The following is a 19,497-nucleotide window of genomic DNA, read 5'->3' as shown; positions in this document are numbered from 1 at the left end:
ATAAGGCAGGGCTGTACTATGCTTAAAATTGTTAGACATTTTTAAACATTAAAAAGTTTGAAGAGCGCTTCACATACCCTACTAACTATTTTGTCCTTCATGAACCCAGCCAGGTAACTTCATCCAATCCCCAACCCAGCAAAGCAGCACAGTCAAAAAGTTACTTGGAATTGCAACGTCATCATCTGACAGCTTACGATTTTAAGCCAACTGGCAGCGTTCGAGCAACGTACTCTGCCATTGGCTCGGACCTCGTTTCTTGTAGCAACCGCCGAACTCTGGGGCTGCGGAAAGTTCCTTTGGTCCTGCCCCTTTCATTCTGCCCTGCCAAGTCAGCCTCTTGTCACGTGATTGCACTCCCGGAACCCGCGGAGTCCTGTACGATTAGGTACTAGGAAAGGGCAGTGCACCCCGTGTTCAGCATGTCTAGCAACAGTCTGTCATACGGCAACCACAGCGGAGAGGCCACTGAGCTTGGCCAGGAGGCGACTCCAGCTGGGGCCTCCACTGGAGGAGGCATCGGTCTCTTCAGCGCCGACGTGAAAAAGTAAGGTTGGGAGGAGGGGCGACTTCGAGAGCTACCGCTGAGCACTTGTCCGATGCTGTCCCCACTGTGTGTATACATGTGTTGTGTGGCGAACCCTGCCCTGTTCTGCGTGACTTATGCCCGTTATCCCATTGGAAGACAGCTTGGGGCATGGCTAACCATTTCCTGGTTTCTCTATTGCGTGTCCCGCTGCTTTTAGGGCTAGATCTAATGACACGGTGTGAGGCGGAGGGAGCTTCCTTTAACCAAAGCGTGACTTTGCTGCCCTTTCCAAGACCAACTGTCAGCGGGCAGCTCAACTATACATGAAATAACTTGAGTTGTTTAAACTCGGGCATCTTGAAAGTTGATATTTAAGCAATTGCTTTTTGTCACTAATATCTTTATGGTGGCAGTTCTGGACATCTAATTTGGGCTTTTGTTTAGGAAGTGTTGATTTACTGTAATTCTCGCCCACCATAAAGGCACATCACAAAGATATAACAAGTGGCAGAACTATTTTTTCAGATTTTTGTAGTCTTTCTTTCATAATGTATGGGTGCTTACCTTTGGCGTAGACAAGATCAGGCACAGGCACAGGCACTGCTGCTTCCTAGTATAGTCCAACCTTCTTCCTATAGCTAGAAATATTTATGCTAAACCAACCACTACAGAATAGTGGCTCCTAAACTTTATCCACTGTGAACCCATTTAAAAAAAAATAATAAAAAAGTTAATGTGACCCAAGATGATGAAAAGAAAATAGCAGACTTTCACTCCTACCCCTTGCTCATTTGTTTTTTCTTCCCCTAACTTATTCAAAACAGCAGTAGCAAGTAGAAGACTCTGTGTGTCACTCCACTGGCAGTTTAACAGAAAGCCCACATTGAAGCAGGGCTTATAAAAGTTTACTGACCTGCAGAACCTATAATGTTATTGCTAGGTATAGAAATCAACTAAAAAGAATGGCTTTAATGAAATTCGTTTCCCGAATGAAGGCTATAGTTCATCAATCATTAAATAAATTCATGCCACACTCTATTGTATTTGATCGTATTCCATATTATTTCATATCTGCAGAAAGTTCATACTTGCAAAAACTCATAGATTTCTATTTTATCAAATAATGCTTCCTCATCTTCTGAATCACAGTAGAAATATTTCATCAAACTTTCTATGGCCTCAGCGGCTACACCTGAGTGTTCTATTTCATGTAACACTTGAGTATGATAGTAGCCAGCCTCCTCATTGGCCAATAGAACTCATTTTGTTTCAATTAATGCATGTAATTTAAATAAATATATAAGTTAAGTTAGATTTTAGTGAAAAACCTATCTCATCTTAAGTGGATACACTGAATGGGGATCTGACGCAAATTCAGCGTTTCGCTTGATATCAAGGATCATTCCCCATTTAAGAAAGTACACCATTGTCTCCATGTCTATCTATTTCAGTTCCTGACATGGGGGGGGGGGGAAAGATGCACAGAACTCCGCCGCTGTAGGGAACAGGAAATCTAAAATTATTGGCTGATGCTCAACACTAACAATATGCAAATTATATGCATTCTGTTAGTGTTGAGCATTGGAAAAGAGGGAGGAATGTGCCTGGTGCATGCCCACAAGAACTGTGTGATAGGCGCAGCTCTTGTGTGCATACTGTAGAGCAGTGTCTCTCAAACTGTGTGCCATGGCACAGTGGTGTACACAAAGAACTTTAAATAAATAACTCTCGCATTTAATTTTTTGTTGGTTTTGCAATTTTATAATTTCATTTATAATGTGCTGTAAAAAATATTTGCTCTGTATAGTGTGCCAGAGCTAAAAAAACATGGAACAGAGATGGCTGTAGAGCAGAGGTGCCCAAAAGGTCGATCACGATCGATCAGTAGATCGCAAGGGCAATGTGAGTCGATTGCGGAGCCTATCCCAAGCTCCGCGATAGACTTGCGTTGCCTTTGTGTTCTCCTTGCTTCCCTGATGCTGCAAAAGCCAGGCGAGTGCATCCACTACACAAGCGCCGGGCCCACAAGCCTTCCCCCGACGCCAATTCTAACATCAGAAAGGAAGTTCTAAGCCAGCCAATCACTGCCTGGCTGGCCTGGAACTTCCTCTTTGATGTCAGAAATGGTGTCGGGGGGGGGGGGGGAGGCTTGTGGGCCCGGCGCACAGTTGGGAGTGAAGCACAGGTTGGGAGTAAAGTCATGGGAAGGAATAGAGGAGACTATGAAGGGATGAAGTGAATTAAAAGGGTTAGTAGCTGGGACAGAGAATGTTGCTATGAAGATCCAGAAGTGTCTGAAAGTTCTAAAGGGAAGAGTGACAGACTGATGGAGATAGAAACTTGGAGTGGAGCTGTGGCAGTGGAGAAGAAATAGACTGTGAGGGTGACAGGAACTCAGAGAGGGAGCATGCGCTTTAATGGGAAGGGAACTGAGAGAAAGATACATAATTTGGGAAATAAAAGTAAAAGCAGACAGGAGGAAGTGTTTGCTGTGGGCATTTGGCAATGATGGAGGTGGCTGGGGGGGGGGAAGAGAGAAAGAAAGACAGAAAGGGGGGCAGGGAGAGAGAAAGACAGACAGAAAGTAAGAAGGGGAAGGGCGAGAAAGAAAGACAGAAAGAAGGGGGGCAGGGAAAGAGAAAGAAAGACAGAAAGAATGGGGGCAGGGAGAGAGAAAGACAGACAAAGAAAGAAGGGGACAAAGAGAGAGAAAGAAAGGGTAGAGGGCAGGGAGAGAGTAAGAAAAAGTTGGGGGAGGGAATGGAGTGTGTCGGGTGGCAGGGGGCAGGCAGGGAGAAAGGAAGAAAAAGTTGGACTCGAGGAGGGATAGAGAGATGTTGGTTGGGAAATGGAATGAGGTCTGGAGGAGAAGAAGCATGCAGGAGGCAGAAAGAAGGGAAGAAATATTGGATGCACAGTCAGAAGGAAGTGCAACCAGAGACTCGTGAAATCTCCAGACAACAAAGGTAGGAAAAATGATTTTATTTTCAAAATGTGTGTGTTTTGAGAATTTGTATCTGCTGTGTATATTTGGCACTATGGCCCCCTTTTACTAAACCGCAATAGCAGTTTTTAGCACAGGGAGCCTATGAGCATCGAGAGCAGCACGGGGCATTCAGCTCAGCTCCCTGCACTAAAAACTGCTGTTGCGGTTTAGTAAAAGGGGAGGGGGTATATTTGTCTATTTTTGTATAGTTGTGACATTGCATATTTTAAATTCATCTGCCTTGACCTCTTCGAAAAAAAACTCCCCGAATATAAATTATAATTAACATTTTCTCTGCGTACAGTGTGCTTTGTGTTTTTTTAAAATTTTATTGTTGGTAGATCATTTTGACTTTGTTATTTTAAAAGTATCTTGCAAGCCAATAAAGTGTGGGCACCCCTGCTGTAGAGGGTATGACTGTGGTCTCCAGAGCTCCTGGACCTGTTATAAATAGGAAGAATGTGCTTTCTACAGGGTTTGACAACTTGGCAGTTGCTGTTGGGCTGCTTGTATTCTTGGGAACTCTGTTGCCTTATTTTTTTTCTCCCATACTTTTTTTGTTTGTGTTTCAAACTGGTGTCTGTGTGTCTGTTTGAAGGGAAAGCGAAAACCTGTATTTTATGTCTCTCTGCAATTCATAATTTCTGGTGAGTGCTTTCATTAGGGGATTTTTGTTCGCTGTTTCTCTGAGCATTGTAGGGAATAGCTAAAAATATCATTTTAATACTAGTGAGCTAATTTGCATAGGACTTCTGGTGGCTGCTTCTATGCACAGTTAAAGCAGTGCCAAAAGCCTTTGTGCATTACTATTACTACTACTACTATTTATTATAACACTATCAGCTGCACGCAGAAGCTGTACATTAAACACACAAGGCATGGTTCACAATAGAGGCTAAAACCCGTCTAAATAAAACATTGCAAGCCTGGGTTGAACTTAATCATAGGTTTTATAATACTTATTATCTTTAGTAACTTTTGGTGAGGCTGTTATGTACTGTGAAGATGAAGCTCTTGAAAATGTACAAGTCTTATATCAGAATGATTTTTTTGTATCTTCTACATCTGTATTAAACATTCTGTAGGTCTCAAAGTGATATCTTTATATACTAAATCAGTGCTTATCAATCTTTGAGGCCATTTTCGATATGACATCTAAGTTTGATTGTGGATGTTTTGAAAATAATGTCCAAAAATCGGGTGGAGAAAATGTCCATTTTTGAAACTGCAAGATGTCTCCTCCCCCTCACCCCAAAAAGACCTATCTAGATGTCTTGGCCCTTAGTGCATCTATTGTTTTTGGCCATTTTTGAATATGAAAACATCCAAAACCAAGCCATTTGGATGTAGGTGGGGCCACCATTTATACTAGACTGGCCACACAGACATGCCATAAAGAGTACCAGGTACACATTTCATCTGAACCCATTTACATTGTATGCTGTGCTCTCCAAAACACCCCCAAAACTTACTGGAACCACCTATCTACCATCCCAGTAGCCCTTATGGCTGCAAGTATCGCCTGTATGGGGAGTGTGTGGTACAGTGGTTGGAGCTACAGTCTCAGCACCCTGATGTTATGAGTTCAAATCCCATGCTGCTCCTTGTGACCCTGAGCAAGTCACTTAATCCCCCATTGCCCCAGGTACATTAGGTAGAGTGTGAGCCCACCGGGACAGATAGGGAAAAATACTTGAGTATCTGAATGTAGACTACTTAGGCTATAAGTGATATTTAAATATAGACACAGTATGTTTTTGGTAGGCTCACACTGTTCCCCAGAAATGTACTAGTTAGAGTGAAATATTGACCTGGGTCCCCTTCTCTGGAGTCTACTGCACTGCTGACGAGGTTATTACAGACACCTGCTTGCTGATGTACTAGGACTGGCAATGCTATCTGCAGTTGTTATAAAGACAGATATGTACTGTCTTATTCAGATCTTTGGGGGTGGGAGTGGGTCAGTGAACACTGGGGGTAGGGGACATGCCTTCATGTTGCTAGAGATCTCTGGTCAGTGTGGACACCTTTTTGACCCCTATTCATTTTTAAAACAGGTCTAGCTCCAAATGTCCAAACTGTGCCATGGATGTTTTTATAAAAAGTTTGATTATTGCTGGAAAATGTCCAAGTGCTAAACTTGCCCAAATTCCAACCATAATACACCTCCAAGATGCCCTCCTTGAGATTTAGATGCACTGCAGACAAAAAGCTTGGCAAAATATCTAGAAAGTTGGTTTCAAAAATGGTGACTTGGACATTATGGTGAGAAAAACATCCAAGTGCCACGTTATGCCCAATTTTGGACATCTTTGTGTTTAGAAAATGAGCCCCTTTGTGACTGTGTTCCTTTGATCACAGCCAAATGAAATAGTGTGATCTCCCCCAATCCCCCTGGAAGTGCAGAATAATGATACCGCTATTGAGAGCTCACCTGGGTTATGACTCCATTTGAAGTCCCTTCCCATTGTTTAGGAAGCTCTGAATTAAATATTGCCATATCAGAATGTTAGATGTTGATACATATTATCAATGTGTATATATATAGCATTGGCAATGTGTATATATATAGATTAGCAATGGAAATATAAATCTAATTTCTTTATTTGTTAAGTTTGACTGCCCATCGGGATCTATCTGAGCCATTTATATATATATATATAAATGGCTCAGATAGATCCCGATGGGCAGTCAAACTTAACAAATAAAGAAATTAGATTTATATTTCCATTGCTAATCTACTAATAGCCACTAGATGTCATGGTAGGCACAATCCTCATTTCTGAAACTTGAAGTTCATTTTTTTCCTAGCCTTAATCTATTTTATGAACATGCTAGGTTGATTTGCAGTCATTTAATAACTGCTGTCTTCAGGTTATAGGAAAGCAGAACATAATGGCAGACATGGACCATATATCTCTTCAGTGTTCTCCCCAGAAATTTTTTCCAGCCGGGTGGCATGAAAAAGTAGCTGGGTGGGGCGGGATGGGGAAATTTGGTGGTGGGGAAAATTAAGGGCTCCTTTTACTAAGCTGCAATAGCGTTTTTAGCGCGTGCAGAATTGCCGCGCTACACGGCTAGAATTAACGCCAGCTCAATGCTGGGCGTTAGCATCTAGCATATGCAGCAATTCTGTGCGAGCTAAGCGCGCGGTAAAACCGCTATCGCAGCTTAGTAAAAGGAGCCCTAAATGTGTACTATTTGTATTAGTTAATTATTATTAGTTATTTTCCAATGCTCAATATGACTGCCTTTCTTAAGGTTTGACACTTGTTCCATAATATTTTTATTAAATTTAAGAAGTATCCAATTCTAGAAGTGAATAATTAGATATTTGCCCTCTTTCAAATGGTATAGAGCAGCATCTCTCAAACTTTTTTTAACCCCGGCACACTAAACGGACCAAATGTTTTTTGTGGCACACTAAATGCAGGAAATGTTTTTCATGGCTGGAAAAAATTTCTGGGGAGAACACTGATGCCGTTAGTTTTCAAGGTCCAATCATATCAAAGAATGATGCTTATCTGGGCAGTTGTATAATAAAAAGAATGGATAAGATAACATGAGAAGTGAAATTGTCATGAATCAGAGGGATACATACCCTGTAGGTCCTAAAAGCAGGCTTGTGGATTAGATATAAACTATGAAGGCAGTGGCGTACCTAGCATATGTGACACCCGAGGCCCATCATTTTTTTGACACCCCCCATCTGTATGAAAAACATGATTTTTAGTAACAATCCACACATCACACAAGCGTGTACCTAGGAAAAGGCAGCATCTTACATATTGCAGTGAGCAGTACATCAATACACCCATTGTAAAACTAAACAAGCCAGACTAGTACAGATCAATCCTACACAGTCAATCCTAACTGAAAACCATGTCTTTCAAACACACAGAACACAGAAAACACCTTCGCCTAATAAAACATAATGTGGTTTTTAGCCATGGTGGTAACAGTTCAAACTCTCATAGAATTCTGAGCAATTACCACCATGGCCGGTGCTAAAAAAACGCTCTACAGTTTTGTTAAAGGGGGGATAAAATAGAAAAACGTAGACAAAGGTTAAATTGAACCACCAAGAAGCTGGACTCTGCATACAATGCAACACCACAGAAACAGCGATGCATCTCCCCTAAAGCAAAAAAATAAATAAATATAATTTTTTTCTACATTGTCTTCTCTGGTTTCTGCTTTCCTCATAGTCTTGTCACTCTCTTTCTTTCAACCACTGTCTACACTCTCTCTGCCCCTTCTATATGGCATCTTCTCTCCTTGTATTCCCCTTCCATCTCTTCCTTCACCCCTATTATTCTGGCATCCATCTTCTTCCCTTCCCTCCTCCAGTGGTCTGGCATCTCTCTCTTCTTCTTCCCTTCCCTCTCCCACCCCCCCATGGTCTGGCATTTCACTCTCTTCTCTCCCTTCCCCCCACTTCCATCAGCATCTGCCTTCTTTCTTTCCCTCCAACTCAATTCCATCCAGTATCCTCCCCCTTATGTCTCTCTCTCCTTTCCCTGCACACCAATTCCATCAGCATCTGCCCCCTTTCTCTCCCTCCACCACCCTTCCATACCACCCTGACCTCCTTTTTCTCCCTCCACCACCCTTCTATGCTCCTCTCTACCTCCAAACCAGCAAGGTCCCATGATGACTGCTTCTGTTGCCTCTGCCTCTGGAAGATGTAAGTGACGGAGGGGGTGGGCCGGCAGACGCAGGGAGTTGCGGCAAGGTTCCATAATGACTGCAGCTGCCGGCCCACCCCTTCCGACGTCACTTACGTCTTCCAGAGGCAGAGGCGGCAAATGCAGTCATCACGGGACCTTCCTGCACTTCAGTGCGGCTGCTGACTTTGCTTCGGAATAAGTACAGCAGCCGCACTGAGGTGCAGGTGCCATTTAGAGCAGCTTGGAAGGTTCTGCATCTAGCCGGCTGTGTACCCTCCTAGGACTGGCACCCGGGGCGGTCTGCCACTGTATGAGGGGACAAAAAAATAATAAAAAGAATGGATAACTTGACTGATTTAGACATGTCATACAATTATAACCACAAAAACATGTCATAAAATGTAATTCTAAACTCAAAAGACTCCAGACGAAAAGCAGACTATAGAAAGGAAACCAGAAAAGACCAAACACATAGTACTAAGATCTAAATGCTAAAATCGGACATGTCCATTATGAAGAGACACTGCTAATTATAACGAGTGAGTCTTTAAAATATGAGACGGTAACGGATAGCCAGACCTGGTGGACGGAAGTGACAAATACTGAAACCAAAATTAGAGCACCGTGATGAAACTTGAATGGAAATATGGATACTTATTTATACTTTTGAATAAAATTGCGATGCGAATATGTCATAGAAAAGAATAAATAATGTGTAAACTAAAAACCAAGAACAACATATTGTAACACCGAACTCAGAATTAATGAAATAACATGCTAAAAGAACTTAACCCCCCCCCCTAAAATAGGGCATATACATACTTAAAATGATGGCTGGTTACAAACTATATAGACTATATAGACCTAAACAGGGCAATGAACAGCTGATAATACAGAGTGTATCTTGAAAACATAAGACGATAGTAGCTCAAAGAGAAGCCGACAGGGTAGATGAAAAGTGAAACCTGGGAAAGATCTAAATTATTGTTCAAATGAGCTTCTATTAAAACCAAAGAATAAAACCACAGCACTCGGGAAAGTAAAAAAGGGAGAGTAAAATGGACTTACCGAAAAGGTCTCTGTACTGATGAGATAAACTCGTACGCAGAATAAATGTGAACACGCAACAGTGGGGCTATGATATTTGATCCGTGGAAAGAGGCGCCAAAAAAGTGTTGGCAGTGGATTGAATGCACACTGATAGGGGAGGGGCATCGGGCTGTTAAAAAAGGCTGCTTTAATAAATAAATGAAAATACTGGTGAAAAAGTAAATAAAAAAACCAAAACCATGATAAAATGCCGAACCTGACTGCGAGTGGTAGTGAAAGTAGCATAAGGCACCCGTAGTACTGTTAGTGCCAGAGCTGCTTAGAATAAAGAACCGTGCTGTACATGAGGAGAAAAAAGAAAGAATGAGGTGATAAGATGTAAAGTGCTGGCCCCTCACTGCACCACTTAATAAAACTAAGGAGCAATGTTCTAGAGCAGGGGTGCCCACACTTTTTGGGCTTGTGAGCTACTTTTAAAATGACCAAGTCAAAATGATCTACCATCAATTAAATTTTTAAAAAAACACAAAGCACACTGTACGTAAAGAAAATGTTAATTATCATTCTTATTCCGGGGTTTTTTCAAAGAGGTCAAAGCAGATGACTCTATGCACTGTCACCTCACTAACAACCATACAAAAATAGACAAATACCCCCCTCCCTTTTTACTAAACCATGATAGCAGTTTTTAGTGCAGGGAGCTGCGCTGAATGCCCAGGACTGCTCTCGACGCTCATAGGCTCCCTGTGCTAAAAACCTCTATTGCGGTTTAGTAAAAGGGGACCGTAGTGTAAAATATAGACAGCAGATATAAATTCAGACACATTTTGATCACTAAATTTAAAATAAAATCATTTTTCCTACCTTGTCTGGTGATTTCATGAGTCTCTGGTTGCACTTTTTTCTTCTGACTGCGCATCCAATCTTTCTTCCCTTCTTTCAGCTTGTATGCTTCCTCTCCTCCTGACCTCATTTCCCCCCCCAACTTTTTCTTCCTCTCTCCCTGCCCTCTCTTTCTTTCTCTCTTCATGTTCCCTTTCTTTTTTTCTGTTTCTCTTCTTTCCTTCTGTCTCCCTGCCTGCCCTCTTTCTTTCTTTCTGCCAGTGCCATTGGATAACAGGCCCCAAAGCCGCCGCCACCATCGCCCCAAGCTCTCCCTGCTTCGGGCCGACCAGCATTCCTCTCCCTGACGTCAATTCTGCTGTTGGAGAGGAAGTTCCGCTGGTCAGAACTTCCTCTCCGACGGCAGAATTGATGTCAGGGAGAGGAAGGCTGATCAGCCCAAGATCGACCTATTGGGAGAAATGCTGCCGGGTCCTGCCTTCGCGGAAACAGAAAGTAGGCAGAGGGCACCCGCTCAAACTCAGGGGCGGAAAATTTCATGGCGACACCAGAAAGTATTTCTTCACAGAGAGAGTGGTTGATCATTGGAACAAGCTTCCAGTGCAGGTGATCGAGGCAGACAGCGTGCCAGACTTTAAGAATAAATGGGATACCCATGTGGGATCCGTACGAGGGTCAAGATAAGAAAATTGGGTCATTAGGGCATAGAAAGGGGGTGGGAAAGCAGAGTGGGCAGACTTGATGGGCTGTAGCCCTTTTCTGCCGTCATCTTCTATGTTTCTATGTTTCTATGACCCGGCAGCAAGAAGAGCAAATGGTAAGCTTCACTGACCTGTCTCCCGCCTTAGCCCGCGAATGCATGCTTCGGGGCTCTAACATGTGCATGCCGGCTTCCCTTCTCTTCCCCCTCCCCCGACATAACTTCCAGTTATGGAGAGAAAAGAAGGGAAGCTTGCACGCACACGTTAAAGCCCCAGAGCATAAGTTCCCCAAGCCGTTTTTTTTTTTTTTTTAAATATTGAGCAGCGGCGGCAACAGCAGAATTTAGGAGCAGATGATAGCTGGGCGGTCATCTAAATTACCCAGGCGAACCGCCTGGCTAAAAGGCCCTAGGGCAGGGGTGTCCAATGTCGGTCCTCGAGGGCCGCAATCCAGTCGGGTTTTCAGGATTTCCCCAATAAATATGCATGAGATCTCTATATATGCTAATAGATCTCATGCATATTCATTGGGGAAATCCTAAAAACCCGACTGGATTGCGGCCCTCAAGGACTGACATTGGACAACCCTGCCCTAGGGAGAACACTGCTCTTGTATGTTGCCTAATGTACTCCTTGTTAAATTAGAAACATAGAACATAGAAACATGATGGCAGATAGTGGATGCTGCGGATGGGCAGTCTGGATGGGCCATTTGGCCTCTATCTCCTCCTCTCCTTAAGAGATCCCACATACCTGTTCCAAGTTTCTTGAATTCAGACAGTCTTTGTTTCCACCACCTCTACTGGGAAAGTATTCCACACATCTACCACTCTTTCTATAAAAAGTATTTCCTTAGATTACTCTTGAGCCTATCATCACTTAACTTCATCCTATGCCCTCTCATTCTTGAGTTTCCTTTCAAATGCCTCATGTGGCATGTAAAAATGCACATTTAACAATACAGTGGAGAAAAAGCCTCAAGTCTTAACTAGAGCCAGCAATCAACACAGATTTCTAGCTGCTCGCTTTTTATCATAGGCAAAAAACTCCACTTTCAAAATGCAGCTTTCAAAAGGGGACCAAGCCCACCACTGTGCATAGGGAAAATTTTCCAGAAGGTTGCCACTAAAGTGCTGGCGTGTCCTTCTTCACAGCGTTGCCTTCTCTAAACTTTCTGACCTCAGCTCCTAGTTACATCTGCACCCGCTGGTACATGCACCATTCGCTGTTATGCTCCGACAAGGTCCTTGTTTTATCATAGGATGGCTGCGTCGGAGAGATTTTTTAAATTTAAACTCTAACCACATGGAGTTGTACAATTCTACTCTTTTCCTGGACCAGCGAGTGCAGACGCAACTTGGAGCTGAGGTCAGACAGTTTATAGAAGGCAACGCTGTGATGGAGACACCAGCGCTTTAAGTTAAGTGGCAACCTTTTGGAAAATTTTCTTTGTGCACAGTGGTGGGCTTGGTCCTGTTTTGAAAGTGGAGGTATTTTGTCTATGATAAAAAGAGAGAGAGCAGCTAGAAGTCTGTATTGATTGCTGGCTCTAGTTAAAAGGCTTGAGGCTTTTTCTCAACTGTATTGTTAAGTGTACATTTCTATGGGCACACCCACCACTGGCTGATAACACTGTAATAAGTTAAGAATTTAAATGTCTATCATATCTCCCAAGTTCCACCTTTCTTCCAAAGTATACATATTGAGATTTTTAAGTCTGTCCCCGATAGGCCTTATGACGAAGACCACTGACCATTTTACTAGCCTTCCTCGGAACCAACTCCATCCTACTTATCTTTTTGAAGGTGCGGTCTCCAGAATTGTACACAATATTCTAAATGAGGTCTCACCAGAGCCTTATACAGGGGTATCAATACTTCCATTTTCCTACTGTCCATACCTCTTCCTATGCATCCTTGCATTCATCTAGTTTTCACCATCACCTTTTCAATCTGTTTGGCTACCTTAAGATCATCATATACTATCATACCTAAGTCCTGCTCCTTTTTCATGCACAAATGTTCTTAACATAAGAACATAAGCATCGCCTCTGCCGAGTCAGACCATAGGTCCATCGTGCCCAGCAGTCCGCTCCCGCGGCGGCCCCCCAGGTCAGTGACCTGTAAGTGATCCTTTACTTAAGACATGTTGTCCTGTATAGTACCCCTCTAACTACCGTATTTTCGCGGATATAACGCGCACCATTGTAAAACGCGCACAGGGGTATAGCGCGCAGAAATCACGATGATATGTACAAAAACTTTTCTATACCGCGCTCAGGCATATAACGCGCATGCTGCCCGACTCTCCTCTGGCCACCCCGACTCTCCTTTCGCTCTCCCCGACTCTCCTCTGGCCACCCCGACTCTCCTTTCGCCCTCCCCGACTCTCCTCTGGTTGCCCCGACTCACCCTGACTTTCGGTGCACTGCCCCGACTCTCCTCTGGTTGCCCCGACTCACCGTTCACCCGCCCTGACTTTCGGTGCACTGCCCCGCCTCTCCGTGCCTGTCCCCCTTGAAGTCCTGTCCCCCCTTGAAGGTCTGCCTGTCCCCCCTTGAAGGTCTGCCTGTCCCCCCTTGAAGTCCTGTCCCCCTTGAAGGTCTGCCTGTCCCCCTTGAAGATCTGCCTGTCCCCCCTTGAAGTCCTGTCCCCATCCTGAAAGCCTGATGCCCCCCCTCGACGTCCGATTCTTCTCCCCCCTCGGCAGGACCACTCGCACCCCCACCCCGAAGGACCGCCGACTCCCCGACAATATTGGGCCAGGAGGGAGCCCAAATCCTCCTGGCCACGGAGACCCCCTAACCCCACCCCGCACTACATTACGGGCAGGAGGGATCCCAGGCCCTCCTGCCCTCGACGCAAACCCCCCTCCCCCCCAGCCGACCCGCGACCCCCCTGGCCGACCCCCACGACCCCCCCCACCCCCCTTCCCCGTACCTTTGGAAGTTGGCCGGACAGACGGGAGCCAAACCCGCCTGTCCGGCAGGCAGCCAACGAAGGAATGAGGCCGGATTGGCCCATCCGTCCTAAAGCTCCGCCTACTGGTGGGGCCTAAGGCGCGTGGGCCAATCAGAATAGGCCCTGGAGCCTTAGGTCCCACCTGGGGGCGCGGCCTGAGACACATGGTCGGGTTTGGCCCATGTGCCTCAGGCCGCGCCCCCAGGTGGGACCTAAGGCTCCAGGGCCTATTCTGATTGGCCCACGCGCCTTAGGCCCCACCAGTAGGCGGAGCTTTAGGACGGATGGGCCAATCCGGCCTCATTCCTTCGTTGGCTGCCTGCCGGACAGGCCGGTTTGGCTCCCGTCTGTCCGGCCAACTTCCAAAGGTACGGGGAAGGGGGGTGGGGGGGTCGTGGGGGTCGGCCAGGGGGGTCGCGGGGCGGCTGGGGGGGCGGTCGGAGGGTCTTGGGGGGGGCGGTCGTTGGAGGGAGGGGGGTTTGCGTCGAGGGCAGGAGGGCCTGGGATCCCTCCTGCCCGTAATGTAGTGCGGGGTGGGGTTAGGGGGTCGCCGTGGCCAGGAGGGTTTGGGCTCCCTTCTGGCCCAACTACGCAAAGTACGGGGAAGGCGGGTGGGGGTGTCGTGGGGGTCGGCCAGGGGGGTCGCGGGTCGGCTGGGGGACGGGCGGAGGTTCTTGGGGGGGGGCGGTCGTTGGGGGGAGGGGGTTTGCGTCGAGGGCAGGAGGGCCTGGGATCCCTCCTGCCCGTAATGTAGTGCGGGGTGGGGTTAGGGGGTCGCCGTGGCCAGGAGGGTTTGGGCTCCCTCCTGGCCCGATATTGTTGGGGAGTCGGCGGTCCTTCGGGGTGAGGGTGCGAGTGGTCCTGCCGGGGGGGGGATGTATCGGACGTCGGGGAGTCGGCCGGGCAAGAGGGCTTGGGCTCCCTCTTGCTCCGGTCGTGGATGCGGGTGCGGGTGGGAGCGCGTGCGAGCGGTCGTTCGGGGTGGGGGTGCGAGCGGTCCTGCTGGGGGGGTGAATCGGGCGTCGGGCGGGGTGGGAACTATGTTTAAAAACTTTTGTATACCGCGCTCAGGCATATAACGCGCGAGGGGTATGCGCGGTACGTAAAATCACGTATAACGCGCGCGTTATATCCGCGAAAATACGGTATACCCTTCAATCCCCTTTTCCTTCAGGAACTTGTCCAACCCCTTTTTGAAACTCAAAATCGTACTCTGCTCTACCACCTCCTCTGAAAGCGCATTCCAGGTATCCACCACCCTCTGAGTGAAGAAGAACTTCCTAGCATTTGTTCTGAATCTGTCTCCCTTCAATTTTTTTGAGTGCCCTCTTGTTTTTGTTTCCCCCGCCAGTCTAAAGAATCTGTCCCTCTCTACCTTCTCTATACCCTTTATGATCTTATAAGTTTCTGTCATGTCCCCTCTAAGTCTCCGTTTTTCCAGGGAAAAGAGCCCCAGTTTCTCCAGCCTCTCCGCATATGAAAGATTTCCCATGCCCTTTATCATTTTTGTTGCTCTTCTCTGGACCCTCTCGAGTGTCGCCATATCCTTCTTAAGGTACACGACCAGTATTGAATGCAGTATTCCAGATGCGGGCGCACCATCGCCTGGTATAGCGGCAGAATAACTTCTTTGGTTCTGGTAGTGATTCCTTTTTTGATAATGCCCAACATTCTGTTCGCCTTCTTTGAGGCCGCTGTGCATTGCGTCCCCAACTTCATTGTTTGGTCCACCAAAACCCCCAAGTCCCTTTCTAGGTTGCTTTCCCCAATACCATCCTCCCCATCATGTAGTTGTACATCGGGTTTCCTTTCCCTATGTGCAAGACCTTGCATTTCTCTACATTGAAGCACATTTGCCATTTATTAGCCCATTCGCACAGTTTGTTCTGGTCCCTTTGTAGTTCTTTACATTCCTCAACAGTTCTAACCTTAATGGAGAGTTTTGTATCGTCCGCAAATTTTATAACTTCACACTCGTCCCTACTTCCAGGTCATTAATGAATATATTGAACAGCAGTGGTCCCAGCACTGACCCCTGTGGGACACCGCTCGTGACTGCTTCCCAGTCAGAGTAGTGTCCCTTTACTCCTACCCTCTGCTTCCTGTCCGCCAGCCAATTATAGATCCATCTGTGCACGTCACCTTCCACCCCATGGTTCCACAGTTTCCTTAGCAGGCGTTCATGGGGTTCCTTGTCGAAGACTTTTTGGAAGTCCAGATATATGATGTCTATGGGGTCGCCTTTGTCCAATTGTTCGTTTATCCCCTCGAAGAAGTGCAGTAGGTTTATTTGGCAAGATCTTCCTTTACAGAAACAATGCTGGCTGGTTCTCATCAGATTATTTCTTTCTATATGCTCATTGATGCTGTCCTTGATTAATAATTCGGCCATCTTCCCCGGAACTGAGGTTAAGCTCACTGGTCTGTAGATCCCCAGGTTGCCTCTGGATCCTTTTTTGAAGATAGGTGTAACATTCGCTGTCCTCAGGGATTACCCCTGTTTTAAAAAATAGGTGGCAAATCTTCTGTAGTAACTCCGCTATTTCGTCTGTGAGCTCCTTCAGTATTCTTGGGTGGATTCCATCTGGTCCCGGCGATTTGTCAGTTTTTAATCTATCTATCTGTTTGAGTACGTCATCGAGGCTCACCTCTATTGATAATAATTTTTCCTCTTGATCCCCCTTGAAAGTTTTTTCCGGTTTTGGCACGTTGGATGTGCCCTCTTTTGTGAAGACTGACGAGAAGAACTTGTTTAATCTGTCTGCCACCTCCTTTTCCTCCTTTACCACTCCTTTCCTGTCTCCCTCATCCAGGGGTCCCACTTCCTTCCTCGCCGGCTGTTTTCCTTTCACATATCGAAAGAATGGTTTAAAATTCCATGCCTCCTTGGCAAGTCTCTCCTCATACTCTTTTTTTTCGCTGTTCTGACCACACGATGACATTCTTTTTGATGTTTCCTGTGCGGTTTTATCCTTTTTCCACTTCTTGAATGATTTTTTTTGTCTCCTATCACCTTCCTAACTTCATTGGTTATCCATGCCAGGTCTTTTGTTTGATTCTTTTTGTTCCCTTTTCTAAATCTGGGTATATATAGGTTTTGCGCCTCGTTTACCGTGTCCTTGAATAAGGTCCAGGCTTGTTCCACTGTCTGTGTTTTCCTGGAGCTGTTCATCCTCTAAACCAGTGGTCTCAAACTCAAACCCTCTGCAGGGCCACATTTTCAATTTGTAGGTATTTGGAAGGCCGCAGAAAAAATAGTTAATGTCTTATTAAAGAAATGACAATTTTGCATGAGGTAAAACTCTTTATAGTTTATAAATCTTTCCTTTTGGCTAAGTCTTAATAATAATATTGTAATTTATAGCTAAAGAGACGTGATCAAGAAACTGTTTTATTTTACTTTTGTGATTATGATAAACATACCAAGGGCCTCAAAATAGTACCTGGCGGGCCACCAGTTTGAGACCACTGAGTTAAGGGGAACAGTTAATCTGCTGGCTGGGTTGGAGGGCAGAGGGGAGAACAGGACAATCAAGCCATTGTGACATCACTGATAAGGCTGGCTCTTATTGGTGGAATGAGGCATTATGACATTACAATCTCAGCTCTGCTTCCCAAAGAGAAACAGGATGTCATGGTTACAGTTAAGCCAGTGGTCTCAAAGTCAAATCCTTTGTAGGGCCACATTTTGGATTTGTAGGTAGTTGGAGGGCCTCAGAAAAAAATAGTTAATGTCTTATTAAAGAAATTGCAATTTTGCATGAGGTAAAACTCTTTATAGTTTATAAATTTTTCCTTTTGGCTAAGTCTTAATAATAATATTGTAATTTATAGCTAAAGCGACATGTGATCAAGAAACTGTTTTATTTTACTTTTGTGATTATCATAAACATACCGAGGGCCTCAAAATAGTACCTGGCGGGCCGCGAGTTTGAGACCACTGCTCTAAACCACAGTTCTTCAACCGCCGGTCCACGGACCGGTGCCGGTCCACAGAAAATTTCTGCCGGTCCGCGCAGGGCCGGCGAGATCAAGTCGGCAGTTAAATTTCCTGCCGACTGCGGTTCCTCCCGACTAATGTTTCTCCCAGCCTCAGGCGATCAAGACAGGCTGCCAACGTCGGTGCCTTCCCTCTCTGAGTCTCGCCTGTTCGGAAACAGGAAGTTGAAACAAAATAGGTGGGACTCAGAGAGTGAAGGTCCCGATGTCGGCAGCGTGTCTTGATCGCCACCCCTGCCGAGTTGCTGAAGAGGGCCGCGGGGAAGTTGCTATTAGACCGGAGAGAGCTGAAGATTCAGGTGCAGGTGGAGGGAGATGGTCAGCGTGTGTGAACAAGATCCTGGGGAGCCTTCACAGTGGCTGTCTCCCCTCCCACCAGCTCTCCAATTTGCCAGGGAAGTGATTTACCGGCAACTTCCTGCAGGCAAGTACCGAGAGCTGCTGAAGGGGAGGAAGCCACTGTAGGAGGCTGGGAAAGTCTGGAAAAGGGAGAGCTGTTACTGGACTTGAAGGGAGTTAGAAGGAGAGATGCTGCTGGGAGGGGAGGAGGGAAAGGTATGGGAAGAGAGTTAATGTTGGATAGAGGGAGGAGGGAAGGGAGAAGAAGGAGAGATGCTGCTGGGAGGGGAGGAGGGAAAGGGATGGGAAGAGAGTTACTGTTGGATAGAGGGAGGAGGGAAGGGAGAAGAAGGAGAGATGCTGCTGGGATGGGAAGAGAGTTACTGTTGGATAGAGGGAGGAGGGAAGGGAGAAGAAGGAGAGATGCTGCTGGAAGGGGAGGAGGGAAAGGGATGGGAAGAGAGTTACTGTTGGATAGAGGGAGGAGGGAAGGGAGAAGAAGGAGAGATGCTGCTGGGAGGGGAGGAGGGAAAGGAATGGGAAGAAAGTTAATGTTGGATAGAGGGAGGAGGGAAGGGAGAAGAAGGAGAGATGTTGCTGGGAGGGAGGAGGGAAAGGGATGGGAAGAGAGTTAATGTTGGATAGAGGGAGGAGAGAAGGAAAAAAGGAAGGAGGGTAGGGAGAAAGAAAAAAGGAAGGAAACAGCTGGCAGGGAGATTACAGGAGGGAAGGGGGTCAGGGTGGAATGGAGAGATCAGATGAGAGAAAGGGGAGAGAGAGGAATGAGAAAGTAGAGAGACATTGATGCTGGAAAGGGGGTCAGCAGAGAAATGAGAGAGGGATAAAGATGCTAGATCTGGTGTAGGAGAGATAAAAATGAAGAAGGCAGTGAAGCTGGAATGAATGATGTAAAAAGGAGAGAGGAGAATGGACAAGGAAGAGGGTCATAGAAAGAAGTCAGATACATATGGAAGGGGGAGAGGGCAGACATTGGATGGAACGGGCAGATGCTGGAAGGAAAAGAGTGAAAAGAAGATGAAAGCAGAAACCAGAGACAACAAAAGGTAGAAAAAAAATAATTTTATTTCTATTTTGTCATTAGAATATATCAGATTTGAATTATATATCCTGCTAGAGACATAACTGGGGACTGCAGTATTCTGTTAGCATGATATTTCTATGTAGCATTCTATAATAACTTGGCTTGTTCAGTTTTCTTGATAGTAGAGGGGATATATGTGAAGGGGAGGGGAGACAGGGGTTTTGTTGGTCCATGCTCTGTATATTTGTATTTATAAAATCACAATTGTTCAGAATATTGTTTCTTTTTATACTTTAATAAAATACGTTCAATATAAAATCATAATTGCGGCTTGTGCAGATGGGATCAGATGGTTTGCGGGGACCGAGCTCGCGGAGA

At 45.7% G+C, this 19,497-nt stretch overlaps 2 protein-coding genes across 2 annotated transcripts in view; one reads left to right on the top strand and one right to left on the bottom strand.

The window, feature by feature from the left end:
• The window catches only part of SCAMP1 (secretory carrier membrane protein 1), a 153,287-nt gene extending 153,092 nt beyond the window's left edge, over window positions 1-195 (bottom strand). Inside the window, exon 1 of the mRNA XM_033929462.1 lies at window positions 78-195. Coding sequence (XP_033785353.1) covers window positions 78-101 — 24 coding nt within the window. The 5' untranslated portion in view covers window positions 102-195. The remainder of the gene's footprint in view (window positions 1-77) is intronic.
• A 201-nt stretch (window positions 196-396) lies between these two features.
• Window positions 397-19,497, top strand: part of AP3B1 (adaptor related protein complex 3 subunit beta 1) — a 516,639-nt gene continuing 497,538 nt past the window's right edge. The window contains exon 1 of the mRNA XM_033929426.1: window positions 397-547. Coding sequence (XP_033785317.1) covers window positions 423-547 — 125 coding nt within the window. The 5' untranslated portion in view covers window positions 397-422. The remainder of the gene's footprint in view (window positions 548-19,497) is intronic.

The sequence above is a fragment of the Geotrypetes seraphini genome, chromosome 1 (assembly GCF_902459505.1).
Source record: "Geotrypetes seraphini chromosome 1, aGeoSer1.1, whole genome shotgun sequence".
Lineage (NCBI taxonomy): Eukaryota > Metazoa > Chordata > Amphibia > Gymnophiona > Dermophiidae > Geotrypetes > Geotrypetes seraphini.
The sequence above is the reverse complement of the archived record's forward strand: the minus strand, read 5'-3'. Positions and strand labels throughout refer to the sequence as shown.